This window comes from Stylophora pistillata, chromosome 7 (genome assembly GCF_964205215.1).
Source record: "Stylophora pistillata chromosome 7, jaStyPist1.2, whole genome shotgun sequence".
Taxonomy (NCBI): Eukaryota; Metazoa; Cnidaria; class Anthozoa; order Scleractinia; family Pocilloporidae; genus Stylophora; species Stylophora pistillata.
In genome coordinates this window covers 32,472,950-32,487,300 of record NC_142525.1, presented here as the reverse complement: position 1 = coordinate 32,487,300, position 14,351 = coordinate 32,472,950, and the positions used below count along the sequence as shown (strand labels likewise).

The 14,351-nt window shown below is 38.4% G+C and overlaps 3 protein-coding genes across 3 annotated transcripts; 1 reads left to right on the top strand and 2 right to left on the bottom strand.

Moving 5' to 3' along the window:
• Positions 1-248: 248 nt before the first annotated feature.
• LOC111335632 (tyrosine kinase receptor Cad96Ca-like) lies at positions 249-13,991 on the bottom strand. The gene is made up of 14 exons (XM_088728146.1): positions 13,859-13,991; positions 12,525-12,587; positions 11,874-11,936; positions 6,324-6,440; positions 5,294-5,336; positions 4,559-4,734; positions 3,997-4,113; positions 3,260-3,447; positions 2,607-2,738; positions 2,335-2,423; positions 2,140-2,180; positions 877-976; positions 548-644; positions 249-386 (listed from the first exon to the last, which is right to left on the bottom strand). The coding sequence occupies exons 1-14, from the start codon at positions 13,947-13,949 to the stop codon at positions 279-281; spliced, it is 1,425 nt and encodes a 474-aa protein (XP_088584272.1). The 5' UTR covers positions 13,950-13,991; the 3' UTR covers positions 249-278.
• On the top strand, positions 6,522-9,058 carry LOC148727484 (uncharacterized). The gene is made up of 3 exons (XM_088728930.1): positions 6,522-6,684; positions 6,780-6,843; positions 7,689-9,058. The coding sequence occupies exons 1-3, from the start codon at positions 6,618-6,620 to the stop codon at positions 8,464-8,466; spliced, it is 909 nt and encodes a 302-aa protein (XP_088585056.1). The 5' UTR covers positions 6,522-6,617; the 3' UTR covers positions 8,467-9,058.
• LOC148727483 (uncharacterized) lies at positions 8,812-11,159 on the bottom strand. Its single transcript, XM_088728929.1, has 2 exons — positions 10,293-11,159; positions 8,812-9,989 (listed from the first exon to the last, which is right to left on the bottom strand). Exons 1-2 carry the CDS (start codon positions 10,954-10,956, stop codon positions 9,574-9,576), a joined length of 1,080 nt encoding a protein of 359 aa, XP_088585055.1. The 5' UTR covers positions 10,957-11,159; the 3' UTR covers positions 8,812-9,573.
• Positions 13,992-14,351: the final 360 nt, after the last annotated feature.

The following is a 14,351-nucleotide window of genomic DNA, read 5'->3' as shown; positions in this document are numbered from 1 at the left end:
CCTAAAATGAGAATTAGATGGTTGTTTCTTTATTAAAAATTCTACAATTTCTTGGGAAAACTCTGCTTAGGTAATAATGTAATTCCCTTGCGATACAATATTACAAGGTGCTATCATGAGTGTCATTTACAGAATTCACGCAGTTTTATTTGCTGCTGCACTTTCTACAATCTAACTTTTACACATAACAACACAAGCTACTTTCTTAACTATCCCTCGGCGCAGTTCTTGAACCTAACAGTTCTACTGCGGTATTTGTAGGTCAAAATCTTGATCCTCTACAGCACAGTGGTCAAATTCTCAAAGGAAGAAGGACCTGCAGGAGTAGCCGTTTCCTCCACATTGGCGTAAAGACTTGGTTCATACTTTGACATATCCACATAGTGCTGAAAAATGAAATGAAAAAGATCTGGTAATGCAGAATTGAAAAGATGTAAGTAGGTGGTAGATAGATTAAATGAGTTGGCATGGGAAGACAAGCGAAGCAGGAATAACTTTTCGTCATGCGTTTTCTTTCACTAGGTAACATTTGGCAATCATCTTATACCTCTTCCTGCAAGTATCTGGTCGTTACTTCATGAAGAAGATCGAAAGTGGGTCGTACGTCGGGGTCTTCGTTCCAGCAATCCACCATAAGCTGGTATCTACAGATAAGAAGAAGCGAAGAAAAACAACGGAGGAAAAATATTTATTGTTGACTGTTGGATAGTTTGATGGTCTTTATGACTTTTTTACATAGAAATTAGCTGTACGACAATTAAAATGACCATACATAAATTTTCTTTATTCTCTTGTAGAGTTAGAATTAGTAAAGCAATAAAATATTAAAATCTGTACGAATCACGAGTCTTACAAAGCTAACTAGTGATTACTTACAGTTCCTCGCTAACATGTTCTGGTTGAGGCATACGATATTTGTTCACTTTGAGTTCATACACAACTTTCCATTCGTTCCACCCTGGGTAAGGCACGCCTCCTATCAAAAACAATGGTATCACATTCGATACATTTGAACGAGAAACCAGGAAACTGGGTTAATAATAATAATAATAATAATAATAATAATAATAACGGTTTATTGCAGTTTATCTACAGAGTAGCTATCATCTGCATAAAAAAGAAAAAAAGATAAATATAACTAACTAAATATAAACCAACATTATAAACAAATAGATCAACTAGATAAAATTTATGTACAATAAGTATATTCTAGTACGTCTCTAATCACTACTAATGCGAATCGAAGCTTTAGTTCTTAAAGTGCGAGAGCATTCTCTCTTGAAAGTATTAAAATCTGAACAAAGTCTTAGATGTGCAGGCAGCTTATTGAAGAGATCAGCCGCTAAGTCTTGGAGTGTTCCCTTGACAAGTGAGATTTGAAGGAGGGGAGTATTACTTGATCGTAGGTGTCGCTTCGTCAAGTGTCTTGTTAGTTTAAAATTTTCAGGCCATGAGGTACTGCACGGGGCTCGGTGCACAAGCTTGAGAATGTTGAGCTCAGTATTCTCTAACGTTGGTAGCTAGCCGAGTCTCATTACTTCACTCTTTACAAAAACGGTTCAGGACAAACCCTGCAGCAGCGTTCTGCACCCGCTGAACCCTTTTCTGCAGGAACGCCGGAAGTGGGTACGTCACGCTGTCATTGAAGTTAAGCTTGGATAACGAACTTTGCGCTAACGACTTCTTGATGTCTTGTGGGGTCATATTTTTTATCTTGCCCAAAGTGGACAATACTTTGTAGCACGAAGACGTGACCTGATTCACATGGTGTGTCCATTTAAAATCTTCCGCTAACCAGGTACCTAACAACTTAAACTTATCTACTCTATCTAAAATTTGGTCCTGCAACTTAAGCGTGGGGGTAAGTGTTCCTAGCTCGTGAAAGCACGACATTTGAGGAGTGGTTGGGTTAAGTGCATAAAATCGAGGTTTATCAGTATTGATATTATCTGGGTTACACAGGACGATTCACAAGTCTCAATTTGATGCGCTCGACCCAGTTTTTGTGATGCACGTCCAAATGTCACGAAATAAATAAAAGGTCAATAACACTTTTCACTATTTGGATTTGGACCAATTTTACAGATATTGCATTTGCTAAATGGAACGCCAAACGTTAAGGGGAAATATATCACTCACCTAAAGTAAATATTTCAAACAGAACAATGCCGTATGACCACCTGTTTTACACAGAAAAATGAGAAAATGTTTCAAACAGAATAATGCCGTATGGCCACCTGCTTTACAAAGAAAAATAAGAAAACCTTGAGAAAGCTCGGCCAAAGGAGCTCAAAGAAAAAATTTCAGTTTCATTTCATTGGTTAGTTTACTCACACATCACTTTTCTCTGACACTCTAAGGTTTTTTGCGTCAGAAACATTGAAAAGATGCTCAGGAGCGGTCCATTTGATAGGAAGGCGGCCCTATGAATCGGGAATGACAATTAAATAAATTAAGCAAAATGAGAAAGACACTGCAAGCAAAAATGCACTACAACAGTGGCTTGCACAATTAAGTATCAGCTCGAGCTGTTGTTTCTATTTCTTCATGAAAATCATTTAAAGTCGCCCATTCAGAGAAGTTAAAGATCTTACAAACACAGTTACCTTTCTGATGGCAGTGCAGTAAAGATACTGCTGATATTTATCCCTTATCAGGGCCAGTCCAAAGTCGCTAATTTTGCAAATCCTGTCTGCTCCCAACAGAACGTTTCTTGCCGCGAGATCACGATGAAGGATCTGAAAATTAGGAGAGAAAAAAGGAAAACAATTGCTTTGAGCGGAAAAGCATAGGCAACACAAAGCTGATATAGCGCTTCTCTACTAAGTGTTGATAAACCATAGTAGCTACAACTGTTTAGCCATAAAAGGAAGAATGCAATCAGTTTGAGAATCCAAAGTACTATCTTGCCTTAGGACGTCGATGAGACATTTTAAATTAAGAGACCAAGCGCGAATCGCTGGAAAAATCAAGGGAAATTTCTACGCTACTTCCGGCGAAGAATCAATTGCTTCATTCAAGTGCTTGTATAAGAATACAGCTAATCAAGTGCCTCACAGTATAGTGTAAGACATATGTGTTCACCGCCTCCACAATCTTTATCCTGCTTTCATTTGTTGTTGTTGTTGTTTTTTTTTGTTTGTTAAAAACTGTAACATATTCTGACTTTCCTCTCCTTTACTAGATCTAATAATAACTTTAATTCCATTTCTGAATACATTTGAACCAGACATTTTCTGACGCTGAAGCAAATGCATACTTTCTTTGATGCCAGAAAACTCATCCCAGAAGCAATCTGTTGTGCAAAACTAAGCAGATCATATGAAGTCACTTCCTTCTGGCAACACTCTGGGGAAAAATAAAACTGATCTTCCACTCCCCTGCTTTTCCGGAGGTAGCCAAGCACATCCCCGTATGGAGCATATTCCAAAACCAACATCATGGGGGCTGTAATATATCAACGATACTAGTTAATGTGCGATTAAAAATAATAGCTATGGAAAGAAGGAATGCAAATTACAATTATTGAACGAACGATCAAATCACTGAATGAATCGATAAATAAGTAAAAGAATAAAAAAGAAAATATATCGATGAATAGAGGGATGAATCCTAGAAATAAAAACGCAAAGAAGAGTGAAATATATCGCGTTTTTGGTTTTATCTTATGCTTCCAAACCTTTCTTTTCACCTGAGAGGGAGGGGGAAGGGGCTGGAAGATTTTGGTTATGTAACGATATCATTTACCTGATCACTCATAAGGACTCTGTAATATTATTATGATCCCTCTCGTTAGGAGTTAATCAGCAGTCAGTTTTCTATAGTCCCTCCTTTGTACTCTATTGGCGAAAAATGATCTCCCCTCCTTTTCCCCTGAATATCCTGTGATTTCCCCGAAAATTCCCCACCCCCTCCACCCGGGCCATCTCAGTTCTCTAAGAATAAACTGATATGATTCGACAAATTACTTAAGAAATTTACTTCTTAGACACTCACTGCATGTGGAAACACACGCCAGAAAATTAACGATGTTGGGATGTTTGTCTCCATTCAAAGATTTTCCCAATTCAATTTCTTGTGCCAATGATTCCTGTTCGTGGTCAGTACAGTTACCTGTTATCGTAATGTGCAGACAAAGAAATAGATAAATGAGTAAAAAGGAAATTATCCACCAATCTATATCAAACGCTTAGAATGGACATTCACGGACAGTAGCTGTTCTTCCACATTTTCGTTAAAAATCTAGCGGAACCTAATAGCGGAGATCTGTGTTGAAAGAAGTCACTTACGTTGGATGTGAAATACTAGATAATTTAATTTGCAAATTTAATGCAAGCATATGATATATTGTCAAGAAATTGTTTTATATCATGACTTAAACACTTTTAGAACTAAATCTTTTTAAATATCTTAGTTTGATAAAAAGTTATGAAAAGTCGAGATTCTTATAGCCTCGAGTTCGTTCTTGAACTAGACGTAAACCATGTATATTAATAATTTATACATTTTCCACTGTTTAACACCTTGCCTACATGTAATTAGCTTAGGCCTCAGTTACGTTTTAGTTTCTTGACGGCCACTGTAGTCTCTTCAGGGTGTCCTTGGATTTCGTAGACCACAGCTTTCCAGACCTCTCCAAATGCCCCCGTCCCCAGTATGCTTTGGAGGTGAATTTGTTTCGGAGAGATTTCCCAGCGAGAGGCAGTAACGGAGAGATATCGTGTGTCTGTGTCACTAGGTAAAAAGGAATAACTGGATAAGTTCTAATAGCTTAAGTTGCTTTCATCGGTCGGGAATAAGGATCAGTTCTAATAATTAAAATTGCTTTCACTAGTCTTGGTTAGGCCTGTCTCGATTGTTCTCGTAAAATGCGGGAAAGTTGCTCACTGGATTGCCAAATATATACTAAAATATTTCAATAATAAACTTAGCTTTTAAGAGTTGCTCGCTAATAGAGACGGCTTCTAACTATCCATATCTTGCCATGGAAAGCTCATTGAACAAAGACAGCCATTTTTGTGCGTAGTTTCAGCCGATTATCCCTTTTAATATTAGAAAATAGGCCTGCGTAACATTGCAGACATTTAAATTGAATTTTCTGTCTCCCCATTCTAATGATTTGTTCTTTCCCTTTTATTTGACAAAGCTTCTGTAAAAAGAAAAAAACAATAATTTAAGATGAATTATTAGATTAATAAATGATAATTAAAAGCAAATGCTGTTCCCTATTGCTGACAAACGTAAACTCGTCACCTGTTACCATGTTTGGTAACTTTACAAATTGTGACCATACCTTTGTAAAGTGAAATTTTCCTGACGTTCAACGTTTCGTAGAGCTAAAAACGAAAAACGAAGTAAGTTAACTTTGATCAAACAATTTTAAGAGGGAAATATTTTATGTCATACGAGAAAACGCAGAATTGGCTCAGGAAGTATTTCCATTAACTTCAAGTTCATACTTATTCTACTAGTACTTGGCTTCTACTAGGCTTGTTAGCTCAATTGGTAGAGCGCTGCACCAGTATCGCAGAGGTCAGTGGTTCGAATCCCGTACAGGTCTGATATTTTTTTCAGGTCTGATTTTCACTATTGCTCAAATAGTGCTTTACTGCGAAGGATCGTGCATATATACGTTTCATAACCGCAGTTCATACATATGTTTCATATGTTTGTTGTTGTCTACTAGTACTACAACTACTATATTACTGCCACTTCTTTTACTGAGATGCAATGAATATATGAAGTGCATATATTTTATATATCAACAACGCATATATCAACAACGGCCTGCTCCCAGTTGGCTTGTTAGCTCAATTGGTAGAGCGCTGCACTAGTATCGCAGAGGTCAGTGGTTCGAGTCCCGTACAGGCCTGATTTTTTTCAGGTCTGATTTTCGCTATTGCATAAATAGCGCTATCTACTGCGAGGATCGCACATCATACGTACTTCTTTTACTATTACTGTTCTTTATACTAAAATAGTTTAATAGCTTGGAAGAAGTCGTGAAAGAAATTAATTCGTTTCGAGCTCAAAACATAACAAAACCAAGATGGCGACTGCAGGTAAAAAAGAGTGCCGAGGCCCGCGGTTCTCAGCGGCAAAACAACAAAAGGGCGGGAAAACGAGTGAAAGTTGAACAAATCCTTCTATAACAACAGCTACTACTACTATTGCTACTGCTGCTGCTGCAGCTGCTACAACTACTTCTATGTACTACTACGGCAACAGGTTTCCTAGATCAAACTTTGCATAACAAAATGGTTTCAGCAGATAAGTTGATAATGTAAATTAGAGCGACGAAGGGCTAACACTCGAAACCATACCTGAAACTCGTCTCTTGTAGTAGAAAAAGCAGCCAAGGATGCCGAGACACAGAAAACCGGATACAAAACTCAGAATGATTAATGAAACGGTGTCTCCGTTCTTTTCCTCTCCACCTTCTATAATCATATGTAAAATAACACAAGTGTTAAACGAAAAGGTCGGCACACAAGAGAACGTCACAGGTGAGTAAATAGGGACTTTAAGCATCGACGACGTTGGAAGTCACGGACGTTCGCCGGAAGTGAATTATCAGCTGTCGTTGGCTGTTGCTATGGATACACCGTCCGTCCCTGATGAAAGGTCACGTCGACGACGCAGGATCGCTTAGTTTGACGTCCTGGAGAAAACGCAGAAATACAGGTGGATTTGAGATTAAAACTACCGTACTTCGAAGATGATTTGATGTCACTCGCTCCGATAACCACATTAAATTTTCTCGGCTGTTGTACTTGTAGTCATGTCAAGCTTGCAAGTTCCCTGTGAAGGAGGAAATTACGCTGGTCCAAGCAGATCCTCGAGGTTAGTTGTCATGCTGCTTAATTTTTTTTTGGACGAAAGTCTCTGAGGTCGTACGAGTGAGTTAGCGTAATGCATACTTTGAGAAAAAAAATTCTTAGCCTTAGGTCAAAGTTAACTTCGCCACAACAAATAAATGTGAAAATTCGTCCGTTAGTTTTATATGCAACAAACAGTCGGCAGTTCCTATTTTGTTTATCTTTTCTGTCCGGCCCGGCTCAAAAAGCGACATCTAGCTATACGAATGTACACACTTTTTTCTATAGTAATCTTTGTTAAACGAATATCTGAGGTTAGTAGAAGAATATAGATAGCCGTGATACCGCCCAAATTGGTTTGAAATTAAAATGTGTGTTGCATCTAATAAACTTAATCTTACACGTAAAGCATATTATTTAAGCTTAAGTAATAGAGCACTTTTTCCGTGTTTATATATAGCCTCATCTAAACACGAGGTTGGTTGGGAGAATTCAAGACAGTTAGCAACTGTGGTGGTTGTATACAGGCCATGCCATTTGTTGGCTGACTGGTAGAATACATATTATTTACTTTACTGACGTACTACTATCCTCTGTATAGAGCATTTAAATTAGCCTAAACTCGCTTGGAAAGGAAGGATTTTCAGCTTGGGAATGAAAAATATAAATTTTACCAAAATTAGAGAGCACGCTCGAAAACTGCAAGTAATGTTTGATTGGGGGACTTAATTTACATATCCTACAGAGAAGTTTAACACTGCATTTTTTAATCACATCAGATTGACTGGGCATGATGTTCATGTAAGCTAACGGGATACTTGTATAAGTTGTCTTTTAAAGGCTGAAATGTCATGCATTGTTTTAAAACAGTGGTAAAATGGAATGGAGTGAAGAGAAAGACATTCTCCTGTGCCACGAAGTCTTGCAGGCTGAGCCATACAGGGCTAAAGAGAAGACTGTGGGCAGGGCACAGGCATGGGAGAAAATTGCCAACATTCTCAACAAAAGAGCAGAGTTTAAAGTTAACAAGAGGTCTGTAAGAGATCATTATATGGTCTTGGTGGAAAAATTTAAAAAAAAGACTTCACAAGAATTAAAAGCCAGTGGCATCAGTCCTGAGCCAACCAAGCTGGACAGGCTACTTGAAGAAATCATAGAGAGAGCTGAGGCCTGTGATCAGTCAAGAGATGAGGAGGATGACAAAGCAAGAGAGAAAAAACAGAGAGAACAAGAGCAAGCTAAGGATATCAGGCTCAAAGCCATGGAGTCATTGAGTGAAACAAAGAAACGGTCACTTTCAGATGGGGATGGTGAAAATCAAAACAAGGCCAAAAAGAGGCGATCCAATGGAACTGAAATGGTGGCCTATTTGAGGGAGCGGGCAACTGAAGAGAATAGACTAAAAGAAAGAGATATACAAATAAGATCTGTGCAGTTGGAGAAAGAGGCTGAGAGGCAACAATTGCTTGACAAGCAGCATAACAGCCTGATGCAACTGCTGTTACAACAGCAGCAGCAGCAACAAAAACAACAACAACAGTTCCAGCAACAACAACAGCAACAGTTGCTACAAATGCAAACCTACATGGCTCAACAGCAACTAGAGCAGTATAAGATGCTTATGGCAATATTAGAGAAGAAAAATTGAAATAAGCACACTGCCCCCTTCCCTGGCCCAGAAAAGAACATTAATACTTGCTTCAATTAAGCTTGTGAAAATGTTTAAAGTGAACTGAGAAGGGTCCCTCTTGAATGAGCACCCTACTGTTTTAACCCAACTTTGGAATAAGTACCCTGGGCACCACTTATTTGAAGATTTACAATATTGTTGGATATATTTCGAGCTACTCTTTTAAAAATTTGTTTTTTTAACTATGATTGTATTGGCCCCAACTAAAGCAACAGGCCGGTACGTATTAACTTCATTGATAAAAAAAATCACCATCTACTTCAGTTGGAGTTTGTTAGTGTGACTAAATTGACTGCTTACATATTTGTTATGCTTAACATATCTTTTATTGTTGTGATGTCTTCTTGCTTTCTGTATTACATTTTATATAATTTGTTGATGACACAATTTATTCATACCAGCATATACATTATAATTACTTATCCTCAAAAGGTATATTACTGCTGAGAAATTAATGTCATGTATAGAACTTTAAAATTTACATGACTTGCTATAATATCAAACTGGGCACATTACTTTGAAATAAAATTTTGATTAAAAACTCTATAAACTTTGCCATACAGTGTAAATGAGCATTTAAACACAAGCCCTTCTTTTTTATTTTGGTACAGAAGATTAAGTGATTAAACAACCACAGTCCCCACAGTTATCATGTTATTTTTAAAACTTGTAAGTATATAAAAAGCAAATTGATATTAGTTTTTTATGTATCTGTCCTGTTATTGGCAATGTATTTCGTCAAAGCAGCTGTGGATCCACATGAGCTACTTTGACAATTTTATGATGAAATTCATGATCAATTACAGGATAGAGGCATTTAAAATTGAGGTCAATTTGCTAATTCACCCATTCTTTGGAGTAAGTGTCAACCCCCACACATGTAAGAACAATGATCTATACACGCTCCCTTAATTCCGTTTTTACTCTTCAAAAGGGTGTCAAACCCCTTCCAGAACAAAGTGAGGAAAAAGGCTTGGTACCCTTTTCAGGGAGAAAAGCAGACTCAAGGGTGTGTTACAGACCATTGTTCTTACATGTGTGTCATCAAACAATCAGGTTATAACTTCAGGCAAAATATTCTTCAAGAGAGGGTGGCTCAATGTCAAAGAATGTAGCAGTGGTGTTTCCATACATGCATGTTAATGCATTTCGTAATAATGCACTAACCACATAGTGTTTGCCAACAGCACTTAACCCAATTTTAAGATTTTTCTTGAAATCAAGGAATTTAAATGATGCCACAATGTCACCAAAAATCCACTCCACAGATGTTCGCACAGAGCTCATGGACTTATTGAACTGCTCCATGGGAGCAGTGAGTGGAGCTTCTCTAAATGGTTGCTGTAGGTGGAGCCGCAGTGGATATGCTGGGTCGCCATAAATGCACATGGCCTCGCCAGTGACAGGACTGAATGCATTTCTCTCCAAATCGTCCAGTAGCCCAGAGTCTTTAAGCATTGCTGCATCATGTTTTTTACCTTCTGTGTGAGTTTAAAACAACAAAATGGCTCAATCAATCAATCAATCAATCAATCAATCAATCAATCTATCTATCTTCTCCATCAATCAAAGATTTAACACATACATTTAATTTGAACCGCTGTAAAGGGGATACTTAATTACTGGCTGCTAGTAAAAGTTAATCAGACTAGTGTAATCCAAGCGTGCATAATACTCCTAGTATTTACTGTACTACAATAGCAAGCAAGATCGCAAGCACTATTCGCAGTTTGGCATGCAGTCTTGTAGCAGCACGATAAAAATGATGATTATTTTTCACGTACCTACAGGTCCGTACAGGTGAGCGATGAGTCCATTTGGCAATGACACTGACTGGAATTTTAAAGCATGTACACGTTTGTGGCCATTGTAAACTATTTTTTGGTCTTGGCCTGGCCTACAAATAGGCCGCACTGTGCCATCGACAAATCCAAAGCAGTTGGACAGTGCTGCCCCTTTGTTAGCTATGGCATCAGCGTACACTCGCAGTTTGTCTCTGCTGAGGAGTTGGTCATTCCACTCTGTGATCTTGGTGTGATGATGGTCGAAAATCCACTTCTCAAAACGTGTCGTGATCATGCTTATCTCTGGCACTGCCCGTCCAAATCTGTGGATCATGTCACCCAAACGACATGGGTATGCTAATCGTTTTAGCAACATGCACAGTCCCTCTACGCGGTTGGCCTTTGTTCGTTGGTGGCAGCACAGACTCGCAGGCAATCCAAGGGCATCAGCAAGTCTGACAATGTCCATTTTTCTTACTCGAAACTCATGAAAGCACTCTGCTTCGTCCATAGAGTCGAGATCAAAACGATCGTAGTCGGCGTGAGGAAATGATAGATTTCTGGAGAAACTAGATTCATACAGCAATAAAAATTCTTCTTCGGAAATAAAATGATGACTCCATGCTAGAGAGAGCATTTCTCGAGCTTCCTTTAAAGTAGACATCGTCAAGATCGAGACCACACAAAGGATGTGTTTACAGTTTCACGGTCGACCGACTACGTCTGCAAGTTAGCGTAATTGTTTTGCTTAACGCAATCATGTCACGAACGCCGGTGGCGACAACGTCGTTCCCAGGTTCCCCCTCCTGCAAACGATCGAACGTCCGTGACACCCAAAGTCATCGATGCTTAAAGTCCCTAATTAGAGCTTTGAAACGTCATGTGTGGGTTAAACATGGTAACGGAGTCAGTGACGGATCCAGACCATGAGCTAAAGGAGGGGAGGGGGGCAGTTTTATGTGTGTATGTACACTTGCCGGCTTTCCTTCCCACTCAGCGTTCATTTTTTACCCAAAATAGGTGGGTCTCGGGCCCCCTGGGCTCCTCCCTTATATCCACCACTGGAAGTGATGATAAATAGATTACAACATGGATTATGACTAATCGTCCAAAGGTTCCACAGCAAACAACGTTACCGCCGTCGTGACGAAAAGAAGGCCGTGAGAGCTGATAACCTTAAAATTAGGGACTGGAATTATAACCATCGAGTTCTTAATCAATATTCTGCACTTTCCACAACACAGATCAGACAAAGACACTGGGTTCTCTCGCATATTAATTTGTCCAAAATAGATGGTCAAATGTTTCAAAGCCAGATGCAAAACGTAATAATGTGGTCGTCTAGTCTTTGACATATAACTCCATAGTTCTAGGTCAAAAGGATTCTGAGCTTTGTAAGTTTCTGTGAAAATATCTTTTATTATGGTTTGAAAAGAAAGACGAGTAAAAATTAAATAGAGGACCTCCGGGAATTTCTTTAAATTGAAAGCGAAGGCACATTAATTGAATCAGACACAAATTTCTGCAAAGCGGAAAACTAGAACACTGTTTGAGTGAAGGAAAACGAATGGAACAACTTACCTCTTTCTGAAGTTTTTTCATGCTCAGTTGAAGTATTCTTGATTGTTGTTTCAGGTAAACCACCTGCAAAAAGAAAAATGATGGGTCGCAGCAATGTATATACAACAACTGATATCATTAGCTTCCAAAGAACTGTTGCGCTGCGTTGGTGCATATGTGAAACAACTTCTTGGTTATCACTTGTTAACTGATAAAGACAAATAAACTTTCGCGGGAGATTTGGACGAGCTATTTTTTTGGGCGTTAGCCCCTCTTTGGAGAAAATTGGGGGATTGTGGGTTGTGTCTTTGTCATGCATACAGTGAAGAATGGAGTCGTGTAATTGCAGTAAACATATTATGGTATCGATATTTTCTTTCGCACCACCACTCTCAAATGACTAGACTTTCCCCACCGCTGGAATCGGCGTCTAACATTGAAAAAGTATGAAACGCTAGGCATGCGCTGTGTGCTGGAACAGTCCGAAAGCTTAAGAAATTTATTGGCAACGAGGGGATTCTTATGTTTGATAGATGAATGTCATGGGTTTTCATTTTGAATACAGAATCAGATCCAAAGAGTGACGGCACATTAATTGAATCGACAAAAATTTCTGCAAAGCGGAAAACTAGAACACTGTTTGAGTGAAGGAAAACGATCGGAGTAACTTGCCTCTTCCTAAACTTTTTTCATGTTCAGTTGAAGGAGTCTTGATTGTTGTTTTAGGTAAACCACCTGCAAAAAGAAAAATGATGGGTCGCAGCAATGTATATACAACAACTGATATCATTAGCTTCCAAAGAACTGTTGCGCTGCTTTGGTGCATATGTGAAACAACTTCTTGGTTATCACTTGTTAACTGATAAAGAAAATAAACTGCCGTGGAGGATTTGGACAAGCTATTTTTTGGGCGTTAGCCCCCCTTTGGAGAAAATTGGGGGATTGTGGGTGTGTCTTTGTCATACATACAGTAAAGAATGGAGTCATGCAATTGTAGTAAACATATTATGGAATCGAGTTTTTCTTTCGCACCACCACTCTCACATGACTAGACTTTCCCCACTGCTGGAATCGGTGTCTAACATTGATAAAGTATGAAACGTTAGGCATGCGCTGTGTGCTGGAACAGTCCGAAAGCTTAAGAAATTTAATGGCAACGAGGTGATTCTTATGTTTGAAAGATGAATGTCATGGGTTTTCATTTTGAATACAGAGTCAGATCTAGAATAGACACTACCTGAGTACAGGAAAAATAGGAAGTTTCTCTCGTCTTGGCAGCGAGTCCCGTATCACAAGAATTAGATATATTTAGAATGGGTTGATGTCAATTTATCTACGTGCTTTGTGAACGCACTCTTTGCACATTTTATTCAAACAATCGTTGTTATTATGACTTGAAACAATCACATGAACCGGTCGGTGGTCTAAACTAATATTTGGGTAGTTCATGTTATATTCAATAATAAAAATAGATCAAAAGTAAATTTAAATAAAAGGCTATCAAAATGTCAAGCTTAGAGCAGAATCCGGCGACGCGGCGTCCTGGCGAATGCCTGTTTTGAATCTCGTAAAAGATGTTGAACATCGAAGGAAAGACAGAAGAAGAAATAACAGGGTTATATATTTTAGACCGTATGTCAATTGATTATTTCCTTGAGTTGAAAGGAAACCTGCTTTTTTTAAGAAACAAAACTGAACTCGTTTTCCAAACAATATGCGTACACAAGTTTCAGATGCACAACGCCAATTTTGATAATCTCTGTTGGAGTGGATTAGATATCACCTGCTCATCACTGATGTGGTGGCCGCCAGCGTTAAAAATTTAGGGATGAACGAGTTTAGAGCATGGACCTGCAAACTCTGCAACGCCTCAATGGTGCAATACTCTAAAAACTATCAAATATCTTGTTGTTGTTGGTGTTTAATAAATCTCAATTTTAGAATAATAAAAATATGAGTAAAGAAAAGGCAATATCAAGAATAAAGATAAAAGAAAGTAATTTTACCTTGGCTTGCAATTGATATCTGCTGTGTCATCCAGAGCAGCAAAAATCCAAATAAAGGAACCCGTAGACAAAAAGAAAAGCACCGAGACATTTTATCTGACTTTTACCATCTCAATGCTTCTCCAATATAAATGAAAATATAACTGTACTTTCAATATATTTTCATCTCTAATAAACCTTGACGTCGCTTTTGTATTTAAACTGTGTGCAATTTAATTAATACAACAGACAACAATACACAGAACTCAATCATTCTGTACACAGGTAGAACCCCCCTAAGTACTTTTAATCAGTATAGTAAACGTATTTCCGCATGAGAGTCAATTACCTACAGCTTAAGACAAACTCTTTCTACATAATACAATGTCCTCCGTTTAAAAATTTGATAAGTGTACTTTACGTGATGTAGGCCTCATCAAACTACCTAATATAACCCTTTTTGTATAAGCAGAGCGCGACAGCCATCTGTTAGTTTCAAGAAATTAATTTCATG

Bases quoted from the DNA above. Each gene is read 5' to 3' on its own strand.
- LOC148727483 (XM_088728929.1), bottom strand. From the start codon at position 10,956: ATGTCTACTTTAAAGGAAGCTCGAGAAATGCTCTCTCTAGCATGGAGT. The intron at 9,990-10,292 runs GTACGTGAAAAA...AAACTCACACAG, and splicing joins TCACCTGTACGGACCTGTAG to AAGGTAAAAAACATGATGCA.
- LOC148727484 (XM_088728930.1), top strand. From the start codon at position 6,618: ATGAAAGGTCACGTCGACGACGCAGGATCGCTTAGTTTGACGTCCTGG. The intron at 6,685-6,779 runs GTGGATTTGAGA...TTGTACTTGTAG, and splicing joins GAGAAAACGCAGAAATACAG to TCATGTCAAGCTTGCAAGTT. The intron at 6,844-7,688 runs GTTAGTTGTCAT...GTTTTAAAACAG, and splicing joins GGTCCAAGCAGATCCTCGAG to TGGTAAAATGGAATGGAGTG.
- LOC111335632 (XM_088728146.1), bottom strand. From the start codon at position 13,949: ATGTCTCGGTGCTTTTCTTTTTGTCTACGGGTTCCTTTATTTGGATTT. The intron at 12,588-13,858 runs GTAAAATTACTT...TTCTTTTTGCAG, and splicing joins GATATCAATTGCAAGCCAAG to GTGGTTTACCTAAAACAACA. The intron at 4,114-4,558 runs GTAACTGAGGCC...TTACGATAACAG, and splicing joins GGCCGTCAAGAAACTAAAAC to GTAACTGTACTGACCACGAA.